The sequence below is a fragment of the Aptenodytes patagonicus genome, chromosome 1 (genome assembly GCF_965638725.1).
Source record: "Aptenodytes patagonicus chromosome 1, bAptPat1.pri.cur, whole genome shotgun sequence".
Taxonomy (NCBI): Eukaryota; Metazoa; Chordata; class Aves; order Sphenisciformes; family Spheniscidae; genus Aptenodytes; species Aptenodytes patagonicus.
This window is the reverse complement of record NC_134949.1, coordinates 82,747,927-82,766,406: the sequence shown is the minus strand read 5'-3', so window position 1 is coordinate 82,766,406 and position 18,480 is coordinate 82,747,927. Positions and strand designations below refer to the sequence as shown.

General features: G+C 38.7%; 1 protein-coding gene across 6 annotated transcripts in view; it reads right to left on the bottom strand.

Annotated features, from left to right (window-relative positions):
* CCDC91 (coiled-coil domain containing 91) overlaps positions 1-18,480 on the bottom strand; it is a 165,617-nt gene that overhangs the window by 71,806 nt on the left and 75,331 nt on the right. For all 6 annotated transcript variants that reach the window (XM_076344980.1, XM_076345026.1, XM_076345018.1 and 3 more), the window contains 2 exons: positions 18,306-18,383; positions 473-580 (listed from right to left, as the gene is read on the bottom strand). In XM_076344980.1, coding sequence (XP_076201095.1) covers positions 473-580; positions 18,306-18,383 — 186 coding nt within the window. The remainder of the gene's footprint in view (positions 1-472; positions 581-18,305; positions 18,384-18,480) is intronic.

Sequence of the window (18,480 nt, the reverse complement as noted above, 5' to 3'; positions counted from 1 at the left end):
TTTTTTTTTCATGTAAGATTTCTATAAAATAAAAATAGGTTTGGACAACAGAAATTTGCATCTACCATCTAAGCTGCATCAAAAATATGGACCACAACCTTGTGCAAATCACATACAATCAAATCCTGCATTTAACTACATAAATTAAAAAAAAACGCATGTTTTCTCCAAGACTACAGAAAATGGCAGCTGTTAAAGGAGTATTAAGTTGCTCTGAGACTTTTTCTCAGTGCTACACTCTTTTTGAATCTGTTCTAAGCAGGTTTAAATGTTATAAAACCCTTGATCCCAACAGATGAAGAGTCATTATTTATTTTGCATTTTTAAATACTTGTGTTTATTGTTATGCTGAGCACACAAGGTGAAAGACTGATATTTTCTTTGCTGATCATATATATTAATATTTTTACAAACAGAAAAGAGCTGAAACTAAAAGAAAATCACGAAGATTTTTGTACGTGCACATCCATACCTGAGCATTAAGAAGTTCTTCACATTTGTGAGAATGTTTTTCAACTGCTAGTATATACTGTTTTTCAATAGCTGCTTCTTGCTGTTGAACTGTAGATTGTAGCAGTGCCTGCAAAAAGAAAGCACAGAGTATTCAACAAAGATATAACTGGGATGTTTATTGGTAACTGCAGATGTACTAATACTTGTGTATAACCAGAATGCGGAATGTTGTTATAAATTTGGAATGTGCAACTATTAAAGTACCTTTCTATGTAACACTACCTTGTTTTCAGTCAGGACTAAAATTTTTTGGATCTCAGATTTCTTGTACAGTCTGCTTAAAAGAGAGCAGCACACAGAAGATAGAGAGGGAGAGTATTTCTGTTAAATATACTCAGTTTAGTGGGACCACACAAGAAGAGAAGCATATGAAAGCTGCTGAAGAAAAAAAAAAAAAAAAAAAAAAAGCCAGACATATTTCCCTGGCTGACAAAACTCCACATCCTCTCGGCACAGTGTAAGATCCCATGGGCCAAGCATGATCTTCACAACCACAAGTCAAGTAAAAGCAGATGGAAATTCTGAGTAATTTAAAACATAAAAGAACGCCCCCCCAGGAAGTTCACACTCAAATGTGAAGCAGTGGAAGTCAAAGCGTGGAAAGTCAAAGTACCAAGACAGTAACAAAAAGGTGATAAAATTAGGAATTCTCTGTGTGTGCACACGCGTGCATGCACACACGTGTATTCACATGCACTTGACTGAACTCTGCAGAATTTCCAGCATCTGAACGCAAATAAGGAAATAAAAAAAATTTAAGATACGTGAAAAACCAAATTACCATTTGAGGAATTACACTCAGGCTTCCTTAAACAGTGGTGGTATTTTAACGCAGGATTTACTTAACTCATGCTATGCAAGTCTTTTTCCGTAATATTATAAAATATTTATATTGCTTTCCAAATATTCATTGGGCTATTTATACACGACATAGCAAACTATTTTTAACTAGTAATCAATATAGTGAAGTAGTTGAAATTACTGTGTAAGTTAAAACAGACATAAGTTTTATAGAAAACAGACCTTTGGCCCAAATGCAGACAGAAAAAAAAAATCCCGTCTTTCACACAATCTTTATTTTAGTGATATATTTACTTCGTGGAACATAACACACACACACTAAATACAATTTTGAATACTTTTAAAATGTATAAAAAAAACCCCCAACCTTCTGACAATTTTTGAACTACCTTTCCAGATTTTTCACTGATTAGCCTCTTATGCCAAAATTGTTGTTTTTCAGTAATACTATAGTATGGTAGTAGTTTTCAGCACAGGTTCAGAAAGATCTAAAAGGTAAAAAAATGGTGCTTAACATATACTTTAATCAACACATAAGAATACGTTTACTAGTGTTTGCAGGGAATTTAGCTTGCCATAAGTTTACTTTCATAAAAGCCATTTTCTTTTGAACTAAATTTAGTTCTTTCATTGATATAAATTCAGGCAATCACGAAAACTTAACTCTCAAAGAAGTATAACTTCTGTATGTGAAACTTTATATGCTAAATCCTACTGTGTATAAACTAGAATTGCCACATATCATTGGCAAAAAATAAGTCTGTACTTTGGGATATGGGGTTTTTTTGCTTAAACTCTTGTGACAAGAATTGTTTCATATAACTGGCACAAAAGAAAAAAGAAATCAAATTCTGATCTTAGGGAAAACAGTAACAGAATGGTCATTAAGTTGCAATGACATTTCTCAGATAGCTTCTTGCTCACACCAAGGACTGAGTCACTTTATGCACTTTATTATGCAAACTTAAGTGGCGACTGTTAAATTTGTATAAAGAACTTTCAGTTTTCAAGGAAATGATTATTATTCATTGGATGGCATGTAGTGGTTGTTAAACTTTTTAATTTTTTTAATTATTATTATTTTCTTTAGAAAATACATAAAATTCCACATTCAGAAACAAAAGCCTTCCTTTTCTATCATACACACTACTAATACAGTTTAAATAGTACCACAGAATTGATCCTGTATTTGACTATTCCACTAGTTGGCCGAGTAAGGAGAAAGAGAAAAATCCCCTTATGTGGCACAGTACTTCAGAGATAGCTTCCATGTTGTGCCATTAAAAAAATCTCCAGACAAAAATCTTTATTTTCTATGGAGAGATGCAGCAGATCAGCCAGTCTAACAGGCCTTTAAAATACAGAATAAATTATTTATGCCAAGGCCCAAATCTTTTCAAGTCACTTAAAAGAAGATGAGGTATGCCACATAATACCCTGAAATAGCAATAACTCCTTATTATAAAAATAAGATTTCCCCTTTCAAGAGGAATCTGAAGATTCTCAGAACCTTACGGTTTTAAGATATGCTTACAATCAAAACAGAATGCTGAGCTCTAATTTATTTTAAAGTGTAGAATGATTTTATTCTCATGAGAAAATTTCTATGCTTAGGACTGATCCTAATTGTCAGTACTGTCAAATAAGGCACTTCTATAAAACAAAGTCTACTCTTCTGAAGTATGAACAGAAAAGTGTCATAGAGAATTGGCATGACCAGACAAATGTATCTTGGCCTTTAAATTGACCTTCATTATTCTTCATTTATCATTGAAATCATGTCCCATATTTAATAAATTATCAGAAATAAGACAATTTTTAAAATAAAATAAAAGCCAAACTTGACAATTTCCTTTAATTCTAATCTAACATGCAGTTGTTGCCTAGGACACTACTATGTTCATTGCCTATATCCTACATCTGCCTGGCTCCAGCTGACTATAAAAAGTAAATATGAACATAGAGATGTCATAAAACAATGTCTTTCCAAGATTGTTAAAAAAAAAAGTAAAAAGAAAACAGAGTTAAAAAATGATGTAGTTTTCTTCTTTGTCTGATCACAAACATCATTTAAGGTTTCTTGATACAGTAAATACAGCAGAGATGCATGATATCCATCCAAAGCTTTTGCAAATTTCAAGATAGTCAACTACTTAAATTACTAATTAAAAACCCTAATTTACTAATTAACTAATTTACTAAACTAAAACATACATTTAGCTATCTGCTGATAGGCATCTCTAACTCTTATAGTTACATACTTCCTTCAGTACAATGACATTAAAAGTCTTTTGACTAATTGCTATTCTGGGCAACTACTTATCACTGCTGAAACACCACTTTCTTCCTTAATTAATTACACAATTATCCTGGTGGGCTGACATTCCATAAATCTGTGGCCACTGACCAAATATCAAGCTGGCATTCTTGAAGCAGTCTCCTTTCAATAGCTCATTGAATAATTTCAAGTAAGGTGACAGCAGAATGTAGCCTATGGCATCTGTTGCATGAAGTCAAAGGGTAGGATTTCAAAATCAGTGCTCTTGGTAATTCATTTCTCCTTCTATATATTGTGCAGTGAACTTCCTTGACACAGGGCGGCAAGGGTCATCCTGTACCAACAACCAGTGATGGCAAGAGGTGTCAGTCTCAATGTGGATCTGTTTCTACACTCCTATCACATTTGTTGCTTCAGTCTACACTTGATATAGTCATGGAGAAAGTGGTGGGTTCAGATTTTCAGGATTTCTTTACATTTATCAACTAGTCCTTCCTGCTTCTTGGCTTTTTTTTTTTCTCCCCTTCCTCAGCACAACACACTCCACAAGCCCTAACTACATCTGCCTTTAACCAAAAGTGAGGTCACCTTTTAGGTCTTTACTAGAGCCAAATAAACAGTCATCTTTTTCAGAGAGTTACTAGATTTTCTTTTCCCATTTGTAATTTCAAAAAAATCTTCTTCAAAAATCTTCTGCCTCCCAACCCCTTATGTAACTCATTGTATCAGGGAACAGTTTAAAGGACTGTGGTACCTTAGATAAACAACTACTTAAAGAGGTTTGCTTAAAATTCAAATACAAAGCCATGCATGAATATAATAACGAACTGCAGCCACTATAGTGGCTGCATAACTATAGTTATAAGTACACCATCATTTGAACTGATGCCTTTCCACTAATCAGACAAAGATGGAATTCACAAGGCTTATGTTCTAAATAATCAAAGTATATTTAGGTATAATAAAATAAGAATAGTAACATCTTCCCTCTGACTCCTGAAAAGAAAATTAAAAATATCACCACAGCTCCAAGTAATCAGACAAACATATACACATTGCCTTTTAACATTTCCTTCTTCCCCGTATCTCATGTTACACTTTTACCATTACTAAACTGGACAAAAAAATCATTAACTGGGAAAACCAAGAATTAATGTCTACACTGACATTGTTTTACTAGGTTTGGTTCAGTTATAATTCACTTTCATAGAATCATAGAATAGTTTGGGTTGGAAGGGACCTCTAAAGGTCATCTAAGTCCAACCCCCCTGCCGTGGGCAGGGACATCTTCAACTAAATCAGGTTGCTCAGAGCCCCGTCCAACCTGACCTTGAATGTTTCCAGGGATGGGGCATCCACCACCTCTCTGGGCAACCTGTGCCAGCGTTTCACCACCCTCAGCGTAAAAAATTTCTTCCTTCTATCTAGTCTAAATCTACCCCCCTTTAGTTTAAAGCCATTCCCCCTTGTCCTGTCGCAACAGGCCCTGCTAAAAAGTTTGCCACCACCTTTTTTATAAGCCCCCTTTAAGTACTGATAGGCTGCAAGAAGGTCTCCCTGAAGCCCTCTCTTCTCTAGGCTGAACAACCGCAACTCTCTCAGCCTTTCTTCACAGGAGAGGTGTTCCATTCCCCTGATCATTTTCATGGCCCTCCTCTGGACCTGCTCCAACAGGTCTGTGTCTTTCTTATGCTGAGGGCTCCAGAGCTGGACGCAGTACTCCAGGTGAGGTCTCACCAGAGCAGAGTAGAGGGGCAGAATCACCTCCCGCGACCTGCTGGCCACGCTGCTTTTCATGCAGCCCAAGATAACGATTGGCCTTCTGGGCTGCGAGCGCACATTGCTGGCTCATGTCCAGCTTTTCATCCACCAGTACCCCCAAGTCCTTCTCGGCAGGGCTGCTCTCGATCCCTTCATCCCCCAGCCTGTATTGATTCCGGGTGTTGCCCCGACCCAGGTGTCAACTTGGCATAATCTTCTTAGCTAATCAAAGCTAAAATTCGGTCAAGTTTTAAGCCTCAGACTTTAATCTATAGCTGTTTTGGCTTGTAGATCAGAAAATGATAGTAGAAAGTAGGACTGAGAAAGTTATTAGGAGAAGAAAAGGGTGCAAAGAAAATTAACACATCTAGATTCAATTCCTCTAAAACCAGAATTACTTCCAAAAATTACACTACTGACTTAAGGTATTCAGTGGGTTGTATTTGGTCAAAAAAAACTGGGACAAGAATAAAATACCTCATATATTAAAAATTAATCTATAGCTTGGTATCCTCAGTTTCAGTATAGGAACTTAAGATGACTCAAAGAAGTGACAAGAAACTATCAGAGTCAGATATGGAATAGCAAACCTTTAGGTCCCTTTCCAAAAGTCTATCAGGTATCAGATGGATTACACTCTGATGTACAGTTGTATTTTCTTCCTTTCAAAAACAAATGAAAGAAATCATTGCATGCTCCTCTCATCAGGACTAAAACCTGTGGAATTTAACCAAAAGCAGAGTGCAGACTCCTAATTTTCCTTTCCCAGAGAATCGGAAAATGGCTCTTGAACCACTACAGATGAAGCCAAATTTTCTAAGTTCTAAAATTTCAAAGATTCGTTGATTATAGTTCCTATTCTAATATCCGTATCTCTGGATTCTTGTTAGTAAAGCAGCCTTTAGAGTGCAAGGAATAACAAAATAATAGCCGAGTTGCAGAATGTGCTCGAACCTTGTAGATCCTTTGGGGGGAGGGGGGGGGCGGAGCAGGCAGAACATGTTCTGGTGTCTGTAAACTATATGGTTTAGTTGTATGATAAGGTAGTTTAAATGCTAGAATTCATTTGGGAGAAGTTCTATCTTCTACTTGCTATTTTGCCACTTAGAAATAATTCGTATTCCCAATGCACATTATACACCATCACCAAACTGTCTTATGTTTTCTGTTCATTATTTCTGGACATGTATACACGAACAACTTTGGGGAGGTTTTTAAAGAACAAATTCACATTGTTAATGGGAACGCTAAGGAGTAACATGCATGCTCACATTTAACAGTAACTATATACAGTGTGGCTGCTCCAAATGAATGCTCCAAATAACAGGACTTGTAGGATGACAATGACAGCAAAGCAAGTCTTCTTCTGAAGCTTAAACTATCAGAAACATTCCAAACCATTCAAGAAATCCTGCTTCCTCCCTCCTTTCTCATCACTCTCCTAACCCAAAAAAGCTATCAGAGAATTGATCCTACTTTTTCTTCACTAACCAAAAATGTCTGGTGGCTTCTGACAGAACAAAGAGAATGAAAACCCTTAAGAACAAGTTCTCTAAGGAGTCTTCACATCCATTTTAGTTTTATATATGATGAGTTATAAAAATCACAGAAACCATTATTCCCTCAAACCGTTATCAAAACCTTCACACATTTAAATGACAGTACAAAACATTTTTAAATTAGTTTGCAGAAAGATTAAAAGTAAATCCATCTTCATTTTATAAACTGGAATTTTAGCAAAACAAACTAAAACTTAACTAAGTAAATTAATCCAAACCCCTGTTTGAACTCAGATGAAGAGCTAACCTTAGCTTTAAGTATCATACATTAGAATAATTTTGGAAGACCCTGAGTTGAAACTAGATCCAAACATCATAATAAGAACTTTATCCATAATCACCATGGCGTGTCCTTAAGGGAATACACATCTGTATTGGGTTTGTGTAGCAAGGTTTTGGTAGCGGGGCGGCTCCAGGGGTGGCTTCTGTGAGAAGCTGCTAGAAGCTTCCCCCATGTCCAACAGAGCCAGTGCCAGCCAGCCCCAAGACAGACCTGGCCAAGGCCGAGCCAATCAGCCATGGTGGTAGCGCCTCTGTGATAACATATTTAAGAAGGGGGAAAAAACTGCCGCGCAACAGCAGACAAAGAGAGGAGTGAGAATACATGAGAAGCAACTCTGCAGACACCAAGATCAGTGAAGAAGGAGGGGGAGGAGGTGCTGCAGGCACGGGAGCAGAGATTCCCCTGCAGTCCATGGTGAAGACCATGGTGAGGCAGGCTGTCCCCCTGCAGCCCATGGAGGTTAACAGTAGAGCAGATATCCACTTGAAGCCCGTGGAGGACCCCACATTGGAGCAGGTGGATGCCTGAAGGAGGCTGTGACCCCATGGGAAGCCCATGCTGGAGCAGGCTCCTGGCAGGACCTGTGGCCCCATGGAGAGAGGAGCCCACGGTGGAGCAGGTTTGCGGCAGGACTTGTGACCATGGAAGGGATCCACGCTGGAGCAGTTCATGGAGGACTGTCTCCTGTGGGAGGGACCCCATGCTGGAGCAGGGGAAGAGTGTGAGGAGTCCTCCCCTCAAGGAGGAAGGAGCAGCAGAGACAACGTGTGATGAACTGACCAAAACCCCCATTCCCTGTCCCCCTGTACCGCTCAGGGGAAGGAGATCGAGAACTTGGGAGTGAAGTTGAGCCCGGGAAGAAGGGAGGGGTGGGGGGAAGGTGTTTTAAGATTTATTTTTTATTTTCTCATTATCCTACTCTGATTTTGATTGGCAATAAATTAAACTAATTTCCCCAAGTCAAGTCTGTTTTGCCCGTGATGGTAATGGCTGAGTGATCTCTCCCTGTCCTTATCTTGACCCACGAGCCTTTTGTTATATTTTCTCTCCTCTGTCCAGCTGAGGAGGGGAGTGATAGAGTGGCTGTGGTGGGCACCTGGCATCCAGCCAGGGTCAACCCACCACAACATCTTAATTACTCTATTATATGCTTTAGCAATGGTCAGAGAATTAAGTAGTCCTGGAATGCAATTGCAAGCACACTACATGTACTGTGGGAAAACTAGAGAACTGCATCACAGCATACAGACTACAGACTGAAAAACTGTACTGTACCCAATCTGAAAAGAAAAGTTTAAAGATCAGAAAATACAAATGACCACAAAATTTTATCCTGTACTTCTGCATGTTGTGTTATGTATAGAGTACTAGATGCTTTCTAAAATTTGTCCTCATCCTTGGAAAGGTAAAGGTGCAATGATTAAGATTTTGCCAGAATCATAGCACAGACACTCCAGCCTATTTTTAATACAAACCTATTTGCCCAGCCCTAGTGCATACTGTCTTAATTCTACTGGCAATAGAAACCACAGCTGCTTGCCCAGAACAGGATTTATTGTATGGCCAAAAGCTAGAATTTATGGGAATTCTTCTTGAATTATATAGCAAAAATGTAGACTGTTACCCCCAAATTCATCCCAAATTCCTTAACAGTAACAAATTGCCAAATCTCTTTCTCTCAACTCCCTCTTTTTATAGGAGGAAAAAGCTAGTAAAAAAAAAAAAAAGGCAAGAGGAAAAACAGAGCAGAGTTTATTAACCCCTCTCATCTCTTCTGAAAAACAGTATAAAAGAAATTTTAATCCGCGCAAAAAACAGACTTCTCAGATGTGTAGCATTGTTTGAAAATGTTAAACCAACTCACAGGAAACATCAGTGTGAAACATGCATCATGATGTACAGGCTGCTGCATTATGTTCTATAATGTTACTCAAAAGCACTGCTTCAAAACCCTTAGTCAATCCAAAGGAATATCCTCCCTGGTTTCTTTCCCCTGTTCAACCATCATTAACCCGCTTAAGTAACTAAATACAAGCCAGTACATCAAACACCTTCTTTACTTCAAAATTGCTGAGTCAGGATGGCCAAGACAAGTCATCTTTAAAAATAAAGTTACTTAGTGAAAGTAAAGTTTCCATGCTACTTCAAACATATGAACTATATTAAATACCAGTATTAATTTCAGCAATAGTACATAAGAGTTTCTATGCTTCATAGCATTAGACAATGATTCGTCTAATTCAGCATCCTGTCTCCACCACTAATTAATTTCTACTACTTTATTTAAGGGCAAAATATAATTAACCAATTGTTGAATGATAAAACAGAGCAGAGGGGACAGTCAAAATTCTTCCCTGACCCTTGGAGAAAATACATTAACTCAATACAACTTACTATTTGACTGGTTGTGTTATAACTCAGTTATCAGCTAGTACACATACTATATAAATAAAACTATTTAAAAGATTTCCGAAAATGTCTTTTTCAACAGAATCCAACTTATCCACTTCAGCCCAAGATACTGCATATTTTCACGATCAGGCTATTTGCAGGTGAGCCTCCTTTTAAGTGAAAATGAAACATGTCCATATAGGTGCTATGGAATAAAGGGGTTTTTTGTACAAGTAAATATTAACCAAAATGAAAGCAAGTAAACTCCTGCTTAGGTCAGAGTCAACTTGCAATTTACAACAAAGTAGGTTCTAAATGAAATAAAACAAAATGTTGAGTTGAATTTCCTGAATTGTTTCCACTCAGTCATAGCGTGCTACCAAAGCTTTAAACAGAGCTCGTGCTGTGAAATTCTACATATCAAGTAAAAAAGTATTTCCTGTGGAAAATTCTTATCACAAGTTATTCTTTACAAAAGGTCAACACATTTTGATGTGCATCAGTGTATGAAGAAGCTTCATGGCTTCACTAACCACTGTCCTGTTTACAGTGTGAACTGAATTTTAGTCAGGTGTTTCAAAGACATAACGTAAAAGACATTTGCATCAAATACAAGAATAGGGCAACGTGGTTTTTGTAAAGTGGTATAACAACTTCAGTTTCATTTTCAACTGCTTTTGGTATACCAGTAATGATCAACAACTTACAGTTTGAATACTATGCTCATTTTATCTATATATCTCAGTTTTACTGGCATGTGAGTTTAAATGATTTATTTTCCACAGAACACTGTTTGTGGAAAATTGGTTTCTGTTGCCAGAAACCAACTCCAAACTCACTCTTAATCAAACCTTTCAATTATTATAATATTTAACACCATATTTATTGTTCTATAGTCAGAACCACATATAAAAAGTCATCCTTACTAAAAAGGGAGAGAGAGATATGTTGTAATTTTTACAATTACTTTTAAAATATCAAGATGTTTTAATCAATAATAAAATATTTTTGATAGCCAGGTCTTCAGAATATTGAGACTTGATTGTACCTCGCTTTTATCAGAATTCTGTAGACAGATTTTCATAGTAGCATCACTGTTGTACATGAGTACTCCTATACTGTAAAAATGAAAAGGAATCTCTCCTTTTCTGGCCATCAGCTCTTCATGACAAAAAACAATACTGTATTATATTTAAGGCCCACTTGAATTCTAGTGCAACTTACACATGGACACGTATAGAAGTTGGAAGTGAAATACAAGCCCTTGCAACAACTTTTGAATTTACCCTTTTATTCATGTGTCAGGCCTTTCTGAGCCAGTATGTCACTTTGGAAACTTAAGCTAAGCTGGTGTTTTAAAGAGCTGAGAACTGGCCACATTTCAAGAGTTTTCCCTCCTCACTAGGGATAAACTATGTCTAAAAAAAGATACCCTGAATCTAGATTAACTTATTTTGTAATGAAATCTTTTAAATTTTCCTTTCTTAGAGGAATTAAGGAAAACCTTCAGTTCAGAGGTCTATTATTGACACAAATATTTTTGAAAGACAATCTGATGGCCCCCACATATCCCGTACTTTGCAAATCTATCTGTTTTTACATTCTGGAAGGCTGAAAAAACCCAGCCACCTAGCACTGAAAACTGACAGACAAAACTCTCACTGTAGGAAGGGCTGGAAAGGACTTTGCATCTTGATGCTAATTTCCATAAAAGGAAACACACATCTGATTCATGCAAACTGTCTTTTGGAAGACTAATAATTGCATAAAATAATCTAAGTAAATAAATACCATCAAACAAATGCACCTGCCTGTAACCTCATATTCTTTAGAGCTTACATTAGAGGATATTTTATATAGTGAGAAATATAAACAAAGCAGATTAAAAATCTTAACTTGTCTATTTACAGAACTATGACAATTTTAGAACAAAAGCTTGATTAAACAAGCAGAGGAAAAATCCTTATGTTGCTTGCAGTAAATATCTTAAAATGTGACATGATCCCACAAGCATCATTTCCAAGATCTACATTTACTTTTCTTTACCCTAGTTAATTACCAGGGATAAAAGTTTAAAAAAATAATGACATGAGAGACAGAAATTAAACAAAATTAGATAAACACGAGAAAGGGAAACTTGGCCTACTCAGAACACCAAGTTCATTTTTAATTTGTTTTCCCATGTTTTTTAATACAAATTTCGTGACTGTGTTGTAGATGGTTTATTTGTTGAAAGGAAGGTAAGAATGTCAGATGCTTGACAATGGCCAAGGGTTTTGAGGGTTTGTGCTACAAAGTGTCTAATGGTCTCTGTTAATGGCTTTCCCAGCACATTTGGCAAGCTAATATTCCAAAGACAACTGCAAGAATTCTAAGGGCTTTGGTATATTCAGATCCTTGAAGTTAGATCATTCAGTATTTGACTTCTTGTCTAAGCTCCATTTTTGACACTGTTGCCATATTAAAAAGGACCAGTCACAACAAGGGCAGGAATTGAGAGGTTTTGGTCTTAAACTTGAGTGCCCGGTCTGCCTAGAGATAACGTACTAATGAAAGATCAATGTGGAGAAATATTGTCCCTTTTACAACAAATAATTCCTCAAAATACAGGAGAGTGATTATCAGAAAGTGTAACCCATTTTCAAGCATAGAAAGATATAACAACAATAAAAAGTCTGCTGCAGTAAGTCTGCAAGGAGTAATAATTAGCTCTAAATGTAAGAAAAATGTGAGCTTTTGGTTACTAACTTGGCAATCTTAGAGACAGAATTGAAAAAAATGGCAAGCCTCTTTTCCTTTGTAGGCCAAAAGAAAGGCACTTTCACAAAACTACCAGTAGGTAGACTTATCTATGCCAGGAATACAGAAAAGGCAAGTAGTCAACTCTTTTCCACTGTTGTTCAAACCCGGAGTTTCAATACCTGATATAGAGGATTTTGGGCTTGAGGGATTCTGGGGATTATTTTCTGGGGCTAATGATGAATGGTTCATATTTTTACACAGCTATCCTTAAACAACCAATGTTGGGCATTCCATTCACTCATGCTACAACTCTGCTTGGAGTGGCATTACAAAATTATAATTGGCTGGTATCAGAGAGGATTAGTCGTAATTCGAACAGTCATGACTGCAACAGAATCTAATTTGGGCCATGAGCAAGCACTTGATTGGAATAATCTACACCAGTTCATTTTATTAAGAGCCAAAGAATGCAAAAATCAGACTGTATTCATCAAAAGAAAGATTTTCCTTCCTGTACCTTTTAAACAATTCAGTAGACTTGCTTAGGTGAATTTCCACAATCAAGGTGATTTGGGGATTAATTGGATAGCACTTAAAATCTACTGAAAATGGAAATCACTTCTGCATATGAATGATATCTATTAGTGTAACACAGTCTTAAATCCTAAAGAAGGCATATTTCATTTTCCCAGATGTCTGCTGGAAATACAATATAGCAGAGAGGAAACAGTCTAGGAGGTTCCTGGAGTGCGTGGAAGATAGCTTCCTGACAGAGCTGGTGAGGGAGCCAAGTAGGGAAGGCGCTCCGCTGGACCTGTTGTTTGTGAACAGAGAAGGACTTGTGGGTGATGTGACGGTTGGAGGCTGTCTTGGGCATAGCAATCACAAAATGATAGAGTTTTTGATTCTTGGAGAAGTAAGGAGGGGGTCAGCAGGACTGCTGCCTTGGACTTCCAGAGGGCAGACTTCAGCCTGTTTAGGAGGCTGGTTGACAGAGTCCCTCGGGAGGCAGTCCTGAAGGGCAAAGGAGTCCAGGAAGGCTGGACATTCTTCAAGAAGGAAATCTTAAAGGCGCAGGAGCAGGCCATCCTGGTGTGCTGAAAGACGAGTTGGTGGGCAAGAAGACTGGCCTGGCTGAACAGAGGGCTTTGGCTGGAACACAGGGAAAGAAGAGGAGAGTTTATGACCTTTGGAAGAAGGGTCAGGCAACTCAGGAAGACTACAGGGATGTCATGAGGTTACGCAGGGAGAAAATTAGAAGTCCAAAGCACAACTAGAACTTAACCTGGCTACTGCCGTAAAAGACAATAAAAAAATGTTTCTATAAATATATTAGCAACAAAAGGAGGGCTAAGGAGAATGTCCATCCTTTATTGGATGCGGGGGGAAACATAGCGACAAAGGATGAGGAAAAGGCTGAGGTACTTCATGCCTTGTTTGCCTCAGTCTTTAATAGTAAGACCAGTTGTTCTTGGGGTACCCACCCCCCTGAGCTGGAAGACAGTGAACAGAATGAAGCCCCCATAATCCAAGGGGAAATGGTTAGCGACCTGCTATACCACTTAGACACACACAAGTCTATGGGGCCGGATGGGATCCACCTGAGGGTACTGAGGGAGCTGGCAGAGGAGCTCGCCAAGCCACTTTCAATCCTTTATCAGCAGTCCTGGCTAACTGGAGAGGTCCCAGTTGACTGGAGGTTTGCCAATGTGATGCCCATCTACAAGAAGGGCTGGAAGGAGGATCCGGGGAATTACAGGCCTGTCAGCCTGACCTCGGTGCCAGGGAAGGTTATGGAGCAGATCATCCTGAGTGCCATCACGCAGCATATACAGGACAACCAAGTGATCAGGCCCAGTCAGCATGGGTTTCTGAAAGGCAGGTCCTGTTTGACTAACCTGATCTCCTCATATGACAAGGTGATCCGCCTAGTGGATGAGGGAAAGGCTGTGGATGTTGTCTACCTGGACTGTAGTAAAGCCTTTGACACCATTTCCCACAGCATTCTCCTGGAGAAACTGGTTGCTCATGGCTTGGACGGGCGTACTCTTTGCTGGGTAAAAAGCTGGCTGGATGGCTGGGCCCAAAGAGTTGTGGTGAATGGAGTTAAATCCTGTTGGCAGTTGGTCACAAGTGGTGTTCCCCAGGGCTCAGTATTGGGGCCAGTTCTGTTCAATATCTTTATCAATGATCTGGATGAGGGGACCGAGTGCACCCTCACTAAGTTTGTAGACGACACCAAGTTGGGCGGGAGTGTTGATCTGCTCGAGGGTAGGAAGGCTCTGCAGAGGGACCTGGACAGGCTGGATCGATGGGCCAAGGCCAACTGTATGAGGTTCAACAAGGACAAGTGCCGGGCCCTGCACTTCGGCCATAACAACCCCATGCAGCGCTACAGGCTTGGGGAAGAGTGGCTGGAAAGCTGCCTGGCGGAAAAGGACCTGGGGGTGTTGGTCAACAGCTGGCTGAACATGAGCTGGCAGTGTGCCCAGGCAGCCAAGAAGGCCAATGGCATCCTGGCCTGTATCAGAAATAGTGTGGCCAGCAGGAGTAGGGAAGTGATCGTGCCCCTGTACTCGGCACTGGTGAGGCCGCACCTCGAATACTGTGTTCAGTTTTGGGCCCCTCACTACAAGACAGACATTGAGGTGCTGGAGCATGTCCAGAGAAGAGCAACAAAGCTGGTGAAGGGTCTGGAGAACAAGGCTTACGAGGAGCAGCCGAGGGAACTGGTGTTGTTTAGCCTGGAGAAAAGGAGGCTGAGGGGAGACCTTCTCACCCTCTACAACTACCTGAAAAGGAGGTTGTAGCGAGGTGGGTGTCAGTCTCTTCTCCCAAGTAACAAGCGTTAGGACAAGAGGAAATGGCCTCAAGTTGTGCCAGGGGAGGTTTAGATAGGATATTAGGAAAAATTTATTCACCGAAAGGGTTGTCAAGCCCTGGAACAGGCTGCCCAGGGAAGTGGTTGAGTCACCATCCCTGGAGGTATTGAAAAGACATGTAGACGTGGCACTCAGGGACATGGTTTAGTGGTGGACTTGGCAGTGCTAGGTTAGCGGTTGGACTTGATGATCTTTAAGGTCTTTTCCAACCTAAATGATTCTATGATTCTATGATTCAGCACAAAATCAAGCATGGCTAATCATAAGTGAATTAAGAGAGTCAATGAATTCCACAATTCTGTATTTCACTAAAAGGACTAATCAGATTTACTTTACATTAGTAAACAAATGCTGTATGTAGGACTCCTTATTTGGTTATGCGACTACTGACCACCAGCATGTCTGATAAATATAATAAATTCCTAAAGATATGAGTAGTTAAAAAGTCCCCAAAATGTAAAATATTACTTTTATAATTACAAAAACATATTTGTCTCATTTACTTAAGGAAAAAAAAAATCTTAATCCTGTTCAATATTGAAATATTAACCATGAATTAACATTTTAAAAGAATCAATGAAATTATTTTCTCAAACAAAACTACAGAACAGTTTTTGCCTTTACTGAATTCTCTGATGTTTCACTGTTACTCTTTTTTTTTTTTCCCTTTAAGTACATGGTAAAGTGTTACTAAAATAGTATTTAAGTTATAAACAACCAACCAAAAAAAGCTTTATTTTTTTTAAATGTAACAAACTTTTTTGATTTTTCCTGCTACCCTGAAGAATAACTCGCTGCATGTTTCCAGACAAGGCTGGTTGCAGTATTTTACTCGGAGGCTGGCATATCTGATGTTATTTCTCCTCAGAGTACTGTGATCTCATTGATCAAAATATGGCAACTAACCACATGAGGCAACAGGAAGACTTGTATGAAGTATATTCATGCCATGGTTCCCTGGTATTAAAGAATGTCTTTATAGAACTTGAATATAAACAGTCTATGAGGAATAATATGCTAAATATAAATATTGCTTAGAATCACAGTATTCAATTAAATCCCTGATCTTTTGTGCCAAATCATAGAAACTGATAAACAAACTTTTTTTTCCAGATGGGCATATTAGATCTTTTCCCAGCTGCTGTTGACTGGTAAAATAGTTTTCAAAAAATCAATATGGCACATGAGTATATTCCTTTATCCAACTATACATCAAGAAATTATTCTGTAAAAGGGACAATATCATCCATGCAAAACTCTCCTTTGGCTCACACAAAGGCATTAAAATGGTGAAAAATTATGTCTAGAAAACATACGGAACTTTCATTGAATACTACAAAATTGTTGTAGTACATGCAAACATGTATGGTGACTAGAATTACTTTATACTTTTCTGCAGCCTATGACATGGGCTGCCTTCAAGCAGAGGGTCCTAAAAGCAACATCAGGTCCCCTACAGAGCAGTGCGCTCTCAGACTCACAACTTGGTAGGCCTGCCTTATATGTGAGGAACAGAGTCTACAAGCCCCATAGAACCTAATTAAAAAAAAGTTTTGCATAACATTAAGATCCCAAATTTTGCAGCAGACTTGGAATCTGGCACAGATAGCTCTCCTGGAGCTGCAGATCCTGACACCACCAGAAAGAAACATAAATTGCAAGTAAGTTTTGGGTATTTGCTGAAAACAAACAAACCTGCCTACCCTCCCTAACAAAGTATTGCAGGTTTCTTGACCAGCAGGTCCTAGACTCAGGCTTTCAGCTTATTACCTGAACCACAAGACCCAGCCTCAATCCTACCCTTTTTACCTTGCCAGTTCCATTCCAACACTAACTAATGTTGGGGAATTTTTATCATACCCCTTGAGGCAAATTAAACATGTTTGTGCTTAAATATAAAAAGATTTAATGAACAATGGATTGGGCAGTCCTACCTTCTTAAGCACCTCTACAAGGAGTCTGCAAAGATGCAACATGAGACAATTCCTTATATACAATTGCACCAGCACTGATCATGTGAGCATCGTCATGGGGCACCTTAACCCAGTGTTCAGTTCATCCTCCAGCATCAGCTCTGTTTACCAAAAGTGGTCCCTAAGCACTCACATTCCAGGATGGATTGCTACAAGACAATGCTGCGACATTTCTTATCTCATTACCAAGGGAAACCTCACTCCCTTACATGGAGTCCTTCTGTCTCTGGCATTCCTGTTTCCAGCAAGTTTAAACCATTCTGCAGTTGGGCCTTCTTGCCCTCCATGCCAGATCATTCCTTGGTCATGAATTACTGTTGCTGAGCAGTTACAATTTGAATTTCCCCTTCACTAACTACATTGTCAGATTTGTGTTCCCAGCTCACAGTTGCCTACCAGGTCTCACATCTCCCTTCTCATTCTCAAAACCAGCCGCCTTTTCCATTTTACATTATCAGGTTTTTTTCCCCTGTCAGATCTTCTTTACCTCTTTAGGTCTAATTAGAATTCTTAGCTTTATCTACTCCTTCTCCTAAATTGATTCAGTTTTTGTCCTCTGTGCATTTCTTACTAGAAAGTTTCCATAACAGTACAAAAGACACAGATTTATCCTCCATGGTAATTATTTTGTCTTAAGAGCTCAGAGGAACTAGGAACAACATGAGAGAAGAATTAGATTCAGCCTTATTTCATCCTTAACTCCTTCTCTTGGTGCTGTGTAGATAAAAACCTGCTGAATTGCTCTGTGAGGCTGCTTTCCTGCAAGTGCAGTTTGTTGAGACTGAAGAGGTCCAAAATGTGGATATGTGATAAATAATCAAACCCGAAGTTTACCACAACTGACTGAGCATTTTTGTTTTGTTCTGGTTTTAAGTTTCATTACTGAAAATGGCTAACCTACTTTATCTGAAGTTTCCCAAAGTGCAAAGTGAGAAAATATGTCAGGCAAAACTTCAGGCCAAACAGTCTAAATTGGAAGCAACAGAAAAGACGGTCTTAAAGTGAAAGAATTTAAGCAACCAGAACAAGCAGTACTAAAGAAGACTGCCTGTAATGCATACTTAATAATACTGTAGTAGTATATAATACTTGGAAATCGTGTTATCTTGGCAACTCATTTACCTTGAATTCTTCAACAATAATACTCAAGGCTTCATGTCCAGCTTTTCTCATGTCTTCTAACTCCTGCTTATGCTTTTCCTGTACAAAAACATAGAAAGATTATATACAACATAGGCACCCAACATAACAATTTTAATTAGGAGAGTAAAGACCAATTATTTTCCTCATTTTTTGT